Source organism: Arachis stenosperma, chromosome 10, assembly GCF_014773155.1.
Source record: "Arachis stenosperma cultivar V10309 chromosome 10, arast.V10309.gnm1.PFL2, whole genome shotgun sequence".
Taxonomy (NCBI): Eukaryota; Viridiplantae; Streptophyta; class Magnoliopsida; order Fabales; family Fabaceae; genus Arachis; species Arachis stenosperma.
Window position 1 is genome coordinate 130,894,447 of NC_080386.1, and position 13,362 is coordinate 130,907,808.

A 13,362-nucleotide genomic window follows, 5' to 3' on the forward strand; every position below is an offset into this window, starting at 1 on the left:
TTGTCTTGACATCCTATGAAAAATGTACTCCGAATCTGATCTATGTTTTTTATTGCGTGGGCTGTCCCACTAGGGCTAGCAGCAACAATAATGTCATCGAACCCAATGGTCACTTCACCATAACGTTTATGAGGAACTTTGCTATTCTCCAACTACAAAACCATTACGAATTACAAGTCAGTCAAGTCATAAAGAAGAAACAACAATGTTATCCCATAAGAAAAAAGAAAAAAAGAAAAACAACAACAATGATAACAACAATAAACTCGGAGTTAACTAATAAGATCAAACGAAGTCATTACATCTTATCTTATCATATTTATAATAAAATTGTTTACATTTAGATTTTATTTGATCATCTCATGTAAGATTTTTTTTGAATATTCCTCTTTTATTAACCACCAAATGATAAATTCATAAGCCAATGAGTTATAACTAAAATGGCATAGTCTTCTCATACTAAATTAAGAGATTGCAGGTTCGAGTTTTCTATCTTTGGTTAAAAAAAAAATGATAAACTCATAAAAGTTAAATTGATTTGACTGACGGCTAAATTCAATTTTAAAACATTGCTTAAATATATTATTAATTGCGAAGTGTTAGCTGAAATGTTTATATCTTAAGAAAAATGAGTTTTTACTAGTATTGCTATTTTTAGTAAACTCCATCTCATGTGTTAGTTATATTGCATACGGTATGAAATAATATAACATTTCTTCGGTTATTGAAAGTTTGAGACTACAAGACCCGTATGTTTTAACTAATACATGGTCGGATCCACGAATTGGTTTGGATTCTACACCCTGAGAAGGTCAGAACTGTTATCCGAACTAATTACTTAGTTTGATTTAAGTTGGACCCGATAATCCGTTAATTTCAAAATCAATATTGGTTCGGTTCGGATTCAGACGGATAATTTAATACCCGCTACCCCTAAAATGAGGAGTAATAGAACATAGGTGTAATATATATAAACTTAATTTCACATACATATTTATGATGCATGGCAGAACAAATATATATAGTACTCAAAATTAATGGAGAAACTTACCCTATATCTTGTCATAGCACCCCAAATAACAAGTGTCTCGTTACAATCATGGTGTCTATGATTTCCTCTTAACTTTCCTGGTCGGATTTCTCCTACATGAATTGAAGCACAAGTGATAGCTCCACCTAAAAAGTTAGTGAAAGTATAGAGAAATAAGTTTTAGTGAGTTAATATCAGTCCATTCTAATTTTTAAGTTTATAATTTAGAATTGTGTTAAAAATTTATAATTTATGATCTAAATTTTAGGATAAAAATAATTATAAAAAATTAGCTAATATAAACTAAAAAACGATAATTACCTAATATTACTCGAAAAATTATATTTCTATTTTAAGTATATGTTTGATTATTCTAATACGATATATTTGATTGTTCTAGTACTTGATTATTTAGTTGAAAAAATATATAAATTACTCTATATAAAAATACAAATATACATAAATATATGATGATTAATTTAATAATTAACTTTTTTACATATATTACGTTCAAATAACAATAGATAAAAAGATTTAGGAAAAATTAGAGACCTGAAATACCAGAAGAAGAGGCAAGAGACAATGGATCAAGGAGCCAACCACGGTCATCTTTCAGAATGTTGGAAGGAATTCCAGATCGAAATCTGAGCAAGTTGGCATTAATATCATCTATGGCAGTCCAATGCAGGGAAGAGGAAGAAGCTTTGGAAGCAGTGTTGAAATGGAGGGAGATCCAGGTGAGGAAGAGGAATATGGTGAGAACAAATGGAAGAGAGAGAGGTCTTTGGAGAAAGTGAAGCATAGATGCTCTCTTGTGGTAATGCTATTTTATTTGTTTTGAAATGTACATCATTAAATCAGATTCACTTTCTTATAACACAATTATGGATTACTAAATTTAATTCTTTTTATAAATTAGTGTATGTTCAACAAAGGCTCAAAACAAGAACCTGTCTAACAGCGGGAGCACCAGAAATATTTTCCCACAACCTGTGTGATTAAATAGGCAATACCAAAGAGACTCCAAGCAGCAAATATAATGACAGAAATTAAATAATCAGACACCAGAATTTTAACGTGGGAAAACCCCCAAAAGAGGGACAAAAAACCCACGGAACCTAATCCAGTAAAATCTTCCACTATTAGAATAATGGGTACACAAACAATCTTCCTAGTGACACTAGGGCATCTCAACAATCAACAAAATACATCATCAAAACTGATGGAATCAACATAAACCCTCCACAAAGTGGGTATCTCAAATCAGGCAAAAGAGAAGGCAATACAACAAATAAGTTATATCCTAATGTTCATCTCTACACCAGGAATAACATACTAAAATTTCATAAGAAATTGAGCAAGTTTACCAAGTCAATGTGATCAAGGTTGGCTTGCCCTTTTCCCCCAAATTCTTCTCCTTTTCGCCGAAACCCTATTGCTTCTTTTCTTTCCTTCAAAAACAGAGAATGAAAAATCTTCTCTCTCTCGTGCTTCCGTGGCTAATAGCCACTTTATTTCTTTTTTTTTTTTAAGTTGTGGGCCCCACTTAGTTGGGGACCCACCAACAAATCTCCCCCTCACCAACTCAAGTGGGGATAGGCTGCTCCACCAAACCCGCCTTCTCTTTGCAAGAATCAAACTTCACTACAGGTAAACTTTTAGTCATCATATCTGAACCATTATCATCAGTATGGATCTTCTCAAGTGCATATGACTTCATCTCAAGCGCTTGACGTATCTAATGATACCTCACCTCTATGTGCTTCGATCTGGAATGAAACGTCGGATTCTTGCTAAGATGGATAGCACTCTGACTGTCACAAAATAACACAAACTTTTCTTGATTGATGCCTAACTCTTGTAAAAACTTCTTCATCCACAAGAATTTCTTAGAAGCTTCAACAACAGCAATGTATTCTGCCTCTATAGTAGACAAAGCAACACATTTCTGAAGTCGAGATTGCCATGATACAGCTCCCCCTGCAAAAGTCATCATATAACCAGAAGTAGACTTCCTTGAATCAAGATCCCTAGCCATATCCGCATCTGTGTAACCATCCAACACAGGTTGGCCACTCCCAAAGCATAAACAAACTCTGGAAGTACCATTAAGGTATCTGAGAATCCACTTCACTGCTTGCCAGTGTTCCTTGCCAAGATTAGAGAGAAATCGACTAACAACTCCAACGGCATGAGCAATATCCGGCCTGGTGCAAACCATAGCATACATCAAACTGCCAACTACAGATGCATATGGAATCTTCTCCAAGATTAGAGAAAATCGACTAACAACTCCAACGGCATGAGCAATAGCCTGGTGCAAACCTAGCATACTCAAACTGCCAACTACAGATGCATATGGAATCTTCTTCTTTCTACTTTCTCTTTCTCACTTGTAGGGCATTGCTGCGAACTCAGCTTGAATGACTAGCAATGAGTACTAACAGTTTGGAATTACTCATGCTAAACCTCTCTAAAACCTTCTCAATGTACTTCTGCTACGACAACTAAGTTTTCCATTCTTCCTGTCACGATACTCATGCCAAGATTTTCTTTGCAGGACCCAAATCCTTCATAGCAAAGGATCTGTTCAAGTCTTTCTTAAGACTTTCAATCTTCTTAGTGTCATGACCAACAATCAACATGTCTCAACATAAGCAAGAGAATTATAAAATCACCATCAGAGAATTTCTTAACATACACACAATATCAGAAGAAGTCTTACTATACCCATGACCTTCCATGAAGGAATCAAACTTCGTGTACCACTGCCTTGGTGCTGTTTCAGCCCATTAAGCTCTTCTTCACTTGCATACAAGGTGCTCCTTTTCTTAACCTCGAAACCCTGTGGTTGCTCCATATAGATTTCTTTATCTATGTCACTGTGAAGGAATGCAGCTTCACATCAAGCTGCTCAACCTCTAAATTCAAGCTAGCCGCCAATCCAAGCACAACTCGAATAGAGGACATCTTCACAACTGGAGAGAAAATCTCTTCAAAATCAATACCTTTCTTTCGCTCAAAGCCTTTCACAACCAATCGAGCTTTGTACCTTGGCCGTGAGACATTTTCACCCGCTTTCAACTTGAACACCCATTTATTCTTGAATGCTTTCTTACCCTTCGGCAACTTCACCAATTCAAAAGTATGATTCTCATGCAAGGATTTCATTTTTTCTTGCATGGCCTTCAACCAATCTTCCTTATGCTCATCAAACATAGCTTCCTGGTAGCTCTCTGGCTCCCCAGTCTCAGTGTTCATCACATACTCATGAAGAGAGTATTTCTGAGAAGGATGACGCTCTCTAGTAGATCTTCTCAATTCAGGCTCAACTGGTGGTTCAGATAGAACTTCAACATCTGGCACCTCAGGTTGAGGTGTAGGTTCATCATGCAAATCATCACCATCATTATCAACTTGTACATCTCCCCCATCAATAGGAGGTCTAGTGGAAGGACCAGGTTCATCATCAACAGAACGTCTAACAGTTACTGTTGGCTTATCTGTCTTCTGAAGATCTTCAATAGTTTGGTCTTCAAGAAAAATCACATCTCGGCTTCTAATTATCTTCTTGCTCACTGGATCCCATAATCTGTAACCAAAGTCTTCGTGACCATAACCCATGAAGATACACTACTTTGACTTTCCATCAAGTTTAGACCTTTCATCTCTAGGAATGTGAACAAAAGCCCTGCAGCCGAACACTCTCAAGTGACTATAGGAGACATCTTTTCCTCTCCAAACTTTCTCTGGAACATCACCATTAAGTGGAACAGAAGGAGAAAGGTTGATCAAGTCTACTGCAGTCCTCATCGCTTCACCCCAAAAGGATTTAGGCAACTTTGCATGAGAGAGTATACACCTGACTCTATCATTGATAGTGCGATTCATTCTCTCAGCAACTCCATTATGTTGAGGAGTCTTAGGAACCGTCTTCTCAAGCTTGATTCCATGTCCTTTACAATACTCTTCAAACGGACCCCTGTATTTACAACCATTATCTGCTCGAACACATTTCAATTTCCTTCCTGTTTCTCTTTCAACACTTGCATGAAAGTATTTGAAGATTCCGAGCACTTGGTCTTTAGATTTCAAAATAAAAGCTCACACTTTTCGAGAATAATCATCAATAAAGGTAACAAAATATGATGCACCTCCTAGTGTCTTAGCATCCATAGTGCAAACATCAGTGTGAACTAAATCTAGAACATGTGATCTCCTATGAGGTCCAGAATTATGAAATGATACTCTAGCATGATTTCCAACAAAACAATGAGTGCAAGTATTTAAAGTTGTATCTTTCACAGGAAGTGAGTGCTTCTTGACCAAGACGCTTAGTCCTTTCTCGCTCAAGTGACCAAGACATATGTGCCACAAATCAGAAGAGGAATCATCAGCTACATTCACATCTTCTTTGCACAACTTTGCTTGCAACCGGTAGAGAGTAGTGAGACTATTGTCTTCTCTAGCAACAATGAGAGCTCCTTTGGAAATCTTGCATTTTTCACTACCAAAGGAAGTGCAATACCCTTCTTGATCCAATGCCTTCACTGAAATGAGATTGAACCGCATATCTGGCGCATGCCTAACATTCTTCAACTGCAACTTGCATCCCATGTTAGTTTCAAGCCACATATCACCCATACCAATGATATCACACACTCCTTTATCTCCCAATTTGATCTTGCCAAAATTTTCAGCAGTATAGGAAGTGAAAAATTCACGTTTCGGAGTGACATGACATGAGGCACCAGAGTCCATAATCCAAGTGGAATCATCACAGACAAGGTTCACATAATTTTCATCATATGTGATAAGAACATCTTCATAAACAATAGCAGCAGTTTCTTTATCACTATCTTTACCTTTGTCTTCGTTTTTTCCCCTTGATTGTTCTCTTTTCAAGAACCTACAATACCTCTTGATATGCCCCGACTTGCCACAATGGTGACAAATGAACTCATTTCTTGACTTGTACTTTCCTCTTGACTTACTTCAACTCTCTGACCTGTCAGAACTGTGAGGTTTTCTACTTTGACTTCTCCCCCGTGACTCTGAAACAAGTGCTTTTGACTGGGAGGAGGCATTAGTCAAACCTCGCTCTCTTCTTCTGGCTTCTTCATTCAACATGCTCTCTTTAACCATTGCTAAAGTCAACTTTCCTTTTGGAGCTGAGTTAGTCAGTGTCACAACCAGAACTTCCCAACTATCAGGCAAAGAGCTCAACAACAACAAGGCTTGCAACTCATCATTCTTCAAAGTGATTTCATTATTTGTCAGTTGGTTCACCGTCTCTTGAAAAATACTCAAGTGCTCCGGCATTGATTTACCTTCAACATACTTCATATTGACAAGCTTCCTAATCAAGAATGCTTTGTTTTGCACATTCTTTCTCTCATATAACTCCTTCAACTTCTTCCACATCTTCTCAGCATTCGTTTCGGTGTCAACATGTGGATACACACTAAGATCAAGCCATTGCCTAATCAAAGCAACTGCCTTCCGATTCAGCTTCTTCCATTCAGCATCGGATTTAGTACCTTTGGATTTATCTCCCTCCACACGATCATACAAGTCCTTACTATACAGCATATCTTCCATGAGGGTCTTCCAAATTGAATAATTTTGGGAATTCAATTTGATCATATTCGGTCCATGAGTATTTTCCTCCATTTAATCAGCACAGAGATAAACAACCAAAGCTCTAGATACCACTTTGTTGGGAAAATTCAACAAAGGCTCAAAACAAGAACCTGTCTAACAGCGGAAGCATCAGAAATATTTTCCCACAACCTGTGCGATTAAATAGGCAATACCAAAGAGACTCCAAACAGCAAATATAATGGCAGAAATTAAATAATCAGACACCAGAATTTTAACGTGGGAAAACCCCCAAAAGAAGGACAAAAAACCCACGGGATCTAGTCCAGTAAAATCTTCCACTATTAGAATAATGGGTACACAAACAGTCTTTCTAGTGACACTAAGGCATCTCAACAATCAACAAAATACATCATCAAAACTGATGGAATCAACATAAACCCTCCACAAAGTGGGTATCTCAAATCAGGCAAAAGAGAAGGCAATACAACAAATAAGTTATATCCTAATGTTCATCTCTACACCAGGAATAACATACTAAAATTTCATAAGAAATGGAGCAAGTTTACCAAGTCAATGTGATCAAGATTGGCTTGCCCTTTTTCCCCAAATTCTTCTCCTCTTCGCCGAAATCCTATTGCTTCTTTTCTTTCCTTCAAAAACAGAGAATGAAAAATCTTCTCTCTCGTGCTTCCGTGGCTAATAGCCACTTTATTTCTTTTTTTTTTAAGTTATGGGCCCACTTGGTTGGGGACCCACCAATAATGTATATATGTTTGTGTAATTTTGTAATTTTAGTTTTGAGTTAAGCTCTAGAGTAATCATTGAGATTGACCATATATATTAAAATAAGAGATCTAAATTATAACAATTATGTCTTTAGAGATTAACCAATGTATTTTTGTTAATTTCTAAAATATTATTGATGCAATTGAAATTTTAAAAATTATTTTAGTACATGTGTTAAATATGAGTAATCGCTTTGAGTTTTACTCTTTAGTGTTAAAACTTTAGATATAACTTTAACTTTTTATTTCACCCCATTAATAAACTTTCTCTATTATTTTTTTCTCTCACATAAATGAAGAGGTTTTCTGTCACCAAAAAAAATGAAGAGGTTTTCTACTTTCTTTATCTTTGTTTTTTCCCAAATAAAAAGAATAAGAAAGAAGAATCTTATATAAATACCATGGAATAATGTTTGGTCCTATTCATGGGGATTCTGTAAATATTCCATTCCAAAAAAAAAGAGAAAATTTGAAACAATTGAGATTTTTTGGAGATTGGATGCAGTTACTGATTCATGATCTGACATGTACAGAATGAAGCTACATAGCCAAATATCATCATACTTACGTGCATCATTAACCAATGAGATTGTAAAGCGGGTACTAATATTGCAGATTGATGCATTTTGGTTAAAACACCCGAAGTAACAAAGCCTTGGGAAGTTTATCAGAAGCTTGGTCAAAAATTCTCGAAAAATTAGCTTTTTATGATTACATCGGCAATAATCCAGCAAAAGGGAGCTTATTTAGAGCGGGCTCAATGGATAATGGAGATGGAATAGCCGTCGGTTGGTTAGGACATCCTATCTTTAGAGATAAAGAGGGGCGTGAACTTTTTGTAAGGCGTATGCCTACTTTTTTTGAGACATTTCCAATTGTTTTGATAGACGGAGACAGAATCCCCATGAATAAGACCAAACCTTATTCCATGGTGTTTACATAAGATTCCTCTTTCAAAAAAATATAATTCCATTTTTCTGAAGAATTTTAATTATACAAAAATGTTGTGAAAAAATAGAAATGAATTATTTCACAATTTGTTTATGATGAATAGTTATTTAAAAAAATAAACATTTAAATTGATTCTTAAAAAACTTTAAATCGATGAATTAAACCCCAATAATAAGGAGCTGCTGGAGAAGGTTAGTGAATGCAAGTGAACAGACGATGGCATTCTTCAAGATTGTCTTCATCATCAACTTAATTCATTCCCTTTTCATTCTTTAACCATTTTAATATTCTGAATTCCCTATACTTTTCATTTGTGAATTTTTGGCACTCTTATTTCACTACAAATATAACCTTCCAGACCATGAACATGAAAGTCTCAATCTTCAAAAGGGTAGGTTCCAGAAAAACAAACAAGGTATCATTTTACAATGCAATGGTTACGTGACACACTGAGAGCATTTGTTGTTTTGAATTAGTCCAATTTGTTCATAGCCATCAATCAATATCCCATCAAAACTAAATTAATCAGTATGAAAATGATCAATATTATGAAGGCAATGAAGGTGGACTTCCGGTATTCTTCTGGTGCTTCCTTGCAAACTGGAACGGCTGGACCCACCGCAGGCATACGAATTGGCTCTTGCCACGTGGCTCTATATGTCATTGAGTTGCTTACCTTGTGATTGGACCAAAACAGCCATGTCCAAGAACAGCTGATGAAGTTCATTGGGGCTCCTCTCTATATCAATCAGTGTGTCATGCCGCTCTTGAATCTCTTGGATTGTGTCCATGATTGTCCCTGGTTGCTTAGTTGCTTTCTGCAAGAAAGTGTCAACCCCCACATACAAATTTTCATATTTTGAGTAATCAAAGTTATTCTAACATTATAAAGTAGATAATAATATTACTTCTCAGGTGATATACAAATTTTAACGAAATGATTTAAAGGTCAGCCATCCATACCGGTTTTGTCATCAGGTTTCTTAACCACTTATGTGAAAGCAATCATGGTGAGAATTCCATTCCTCTATTGCAGTTATTATCAATGTCTTGTTTCTCAGAATTCCTCTGAGTATTACAATGATTGAATATTATTGATGCATCAAAAGCAAAATCGTAACTGCACAAAGCTGTATGAATGATACAAGACATTAATAGCAATGAAGAATAACAATAATAATGAAGAATGAAAAACTAGTGAGTCAGCAACATAGAGTAATGTTGTGTGAGATAGAAACAATTACCTGTTGAAGTTGTTGGATTACCAAATCCATCTCCAATCAACTTGAATGGCGGGGATGTGGCAAATTTTGGGCCAAACCTGCGGGTCCTTCATCTCACACCGTTTACCCAAAGGCCTTCCATTGATGATGAGTCGTAACAGAAAGGCAGGCAGCTTTTCTCCGTCAATGTTCTCCAAATTGTAACAATTATCAATACGTAATTGTTGCAGGGAGGTGAGGTGGGCAAGTCCCTTGCATTCCAACCTCTCCACACTTTTAATTCTATCAAGTCTGAGAGACTCAAGGGTGGCAGGCAACCAACCTTCCTTTGGGAGACACTTCACACTCTCACATTCACCTTCAATCCAAAGATGAGTAAGCCCATGAAATTGCGATGCTACACAGCTGAGTTGTTTCTCGCAGTAGCTGATGCTAAGAGATCTCAAGGTACGCTGTGGATCCCCTGTAGCACACAAATCAATCTCTGGGCAACCAAGTAATGAGACATCTTCTAGCTGAGGTGATGCCATCCATAGCGTCTGCAGGGATTTCAAACTCCCACAATTCTTTATCTCTAAAGAACGGAGACATGAAAGAGAGCGTGACACCACGACAGACTCCATCTTTTCACACTTGCTGATTTGAACACGCACGAGATTTGGAAAGGAATCCAGCGAGAAGGATGTAACCGAATCACAGCTGTTATGTATCCTTAGTTCATGCAATGAGTGGTGTTGGCCTTCCATTTCGAATTCTAATTTGTTGCAATTGGATATCGTCAGCTCTTGTAGTGATGCGGGAATGCTACTCACTGCAAACAATACCTGCGATGAGCAACCTGAGATGCGTAAAGATGTGAGGCAAGTGAGTTGGGTGTGCGCAATGGCCTCCATCACCAACTCCACTTGATGCTTTCCAGTAATTGATAGCATATCCAGCAAAGGAGGTAGCTCCCCAATTCTCACTTCATTGCTCCCTTCTATGCATAAACAGGTAATCGCAGGAGCTCTTGGAACACAACAACTGAGCTGCTCGCACTTCCCAATAGTAAGATCTTTCAAAGATGGTAGTTGATTTGGCAAATCTCCTCTCAACATGGGACAATCCCTTATGATAAGCTCCCTAAGTAGAGGAAATGCATTGAACTCCACCGAACGCCATTCCTCCCAGCAAGGCATTGACTGAAATCTAAGAGTTTCAAGCATTGGAAATGGAGTCTCCAGACAAGATTCATCATTTCGGTAAAACTCATTCCCCACAATAGCAAGCCTTTCAAACTTTGAAATTTCCAGGTGCTTCAAAGAGGGCAACTGTCCAAGTGAAGGAAGCATACAACAATGCTTGAAATAACCCAGTGTTATTTGGGTGATGTTGTGGTAAGAACAATGTCCCAACCAATCTGGAAATGTTGTACCCCTGTAACCCCTAATTAGTAGTTGCTTCAAATTACTATGAGGTCGTAACTCTTCAAGTATATCTCTTTCAATTTGTGAATCAACTGTATTCTCATATTCAGTTGGCGACCACTCCAAGAGCAAATATTCAATGCCATCCTTATCAAACATTCTTGCCTCCAAAGCTTCGCTGCTATTGACCACATTCTCCAATTTGCCAATGAAAATTGTTTGGTGTAGATTTGCAAGTGCTCCCAATTCATTAATCTTGTTCCCTTCACGCTTCCCAACAACATACCTGCTTAAAACCTGCAAACTTGTCAATTTGCTCATGCCTTCCGGCATCTCATGCAAACCAGTGAAGCTAATATCAAGGTAACGCAAATTTGTAAGATCTTTCATGCCAGCAGGAAGGGCTTTTAGTTTCTGACATCCAAACAGCTTCAATGTCTGTAAATTGTATAAGTTACAAAGTGTGTCGGGCAATGTCATGATGTCGGTGTAAGACAAATCCAAGTAACGCAAATGAATCAACTCGCCTATTGAATCAGGCAATGACTCAAGAGGAAAGCATTTGAACGACAAGGCCCTCAGGTACTTCAACTTTGACAACAAGATACACGGTGCATTTTCCATGTTAAATGGAATCTCTGAATTCAAATTGAGTCCAAGAAATGTCCTTGTGTGTTTTATTCGGTCACAAACTCCCAAAAGTTTTGAGATTGGATAATTGCCTTTGGCATTATGTGACAAATGGCGAGTTTTAATATCAAGCTCAACTGCATTCTCAAGCTCTTCAGCTTTGAAATAGAATTCTCCAGCAAACATAATTGCCAAATCATGCACCAGATCATGCATCACAAATATGTTTTCAAGAGTACTATGAGGTTGGAAAAATGATCTCGCAACTAATTCGTCAAAATATTCCTCACCAACTTCTTCTGGAGTCCTTTTTCCTACTGTTTGCAAAAAATTCTCTGCCATCCATAGCAATATCAAATCATCTTTGCTAAATTCATAGTCTTTGGGATACAAAGAACAATAAACAAAGCACTCCTTTAAATATGAAGGAAGATAGTAATAACTGATTCTTAACGCAGGAACAACCTTTATCTTATCATCGGAGAGTTCCCAGATCTCACTCTTCAATAAATGATTCCAATACTTAATATCAGAATTTCCATGCAATAAGCCTCCAAGGGATTGAGCTGCCAAGGGCAATCCATCACACTTCTTTACGAGATCTTTGCCGACTTTTCTCAAGGTTGGATTCTCCATAGAACTAGTTGAGAGACGTGCGTGTTTTGAAAACACTAACCAACAATCTTCCTCAGACAATAAGCTTAGTTCATATGGTGAAACAGTTTGCACCACAGAAGCCACTCTTTTACTTCTAGTAGTAATGAGAATTTTACTTCCCTTAACCCCTCTTCGAAAAGGTTTTAGAAGTTTATCCCAATCTTCGCAACTTTCACTCCATACATCGTCCAAGACAACAAAGAACTTTTTCCTTGACAACTTTTCTTTTAAATCATGCTGAAGCAAATTCAAATCTGTCAAGCTGCAAGAACTTGAAGTTATTGCCTCGATTATAGTCTTGGTGACCTTGAAAACATCAAACTCTTCTGACACACAAATCCAAGCTTGAAAATCAAAATTATCCTTCACTTTGTCATCCTGGTAAACCAATTGAGCCAAAGTAGTCTTTCCTATTCCACCCATGCCAACAATGGGAATCACAGATACTTCACTATGACCACCAGTAGCATCATCACTATCATCATCCAACAACAGTTTTACTATGGCCTCCTTGTCTTCTCCCCTGCCACATATATCAGATGTTTCAACTAGAGATGTAGTGATCCTCCATGACATGTTCTCCTTAGGAATCTCTCTCAGACCAAGAGTGTCTTTTTGAATCACAAGAGACTCTATCCTATCAATGACTTCCTCCATCCTGTTTGCTACATCCCTATCTTGCAAATTGAGAAAACGAGAGAGGAAGGTACCTGGATCCTTCTGAGTGGCAGCTTTGGTGAAGACTTCGTCCAGCAAGTCATCAGCGACATACATGGCATGTTTGAGACTATGAAGCCAGTCCTTGACAGGTCTCTCCTTGATCTGCTTCTGCTCAGCATCGATGAGAAAGGCTTGAACAGCGTAAAGATTAGTCTTCAACCTTTCAATGAGCTTGTGAGTAAGTTTCTTCCCTTTGATCCAGTTAACAACTTCAGGGGAGGACATCCTGTCAAAAACAACACTAAGAACGGAAGACAAAACAGCTTCGGCAGCCATGTTTCTGAAGAGAAGTGATGAGATCTGAAGGAACAAATGGTAAGCAAGTGGTTGACTGCTGGTTGACTGGTTGTAGTAGT

The 13,362-nt window shown here is 37.5% G+C and overlaps 1 protein-coding gene across 1 annotated transcript; it reads right to left on the reverse strand.

Annotated features, from left to right (window-relative positions):
• Window positions 1–8,766: 8,766 nt before the first annotated feature.
• LOC130954298 (putative disease resistance RPP13-like protein 1) lies at window positions 8,767–13,362 on the reverse strand. Its single transcript, XM_057881033.1, has 3 exons — window positions 9,615–13,362; window positions 9,334–9,500; window positions 8,767–9,188 (listed from the first exon to the last, which is right to left on the reverse strand). The coding sequence occupies exon 1, from the start codon at window positions 13,280–13,282 to the stop codon at window positions 9,632–9,634; it is 3,651 nt and encodes a 1,216-aa protein (XP_057737016.1). The 5' UTR covers window positions 13,283–13,362; the 3' UTR covers window positions 8,767–9,188; window positions 9,334–9,500; window positions 9,615–9,631.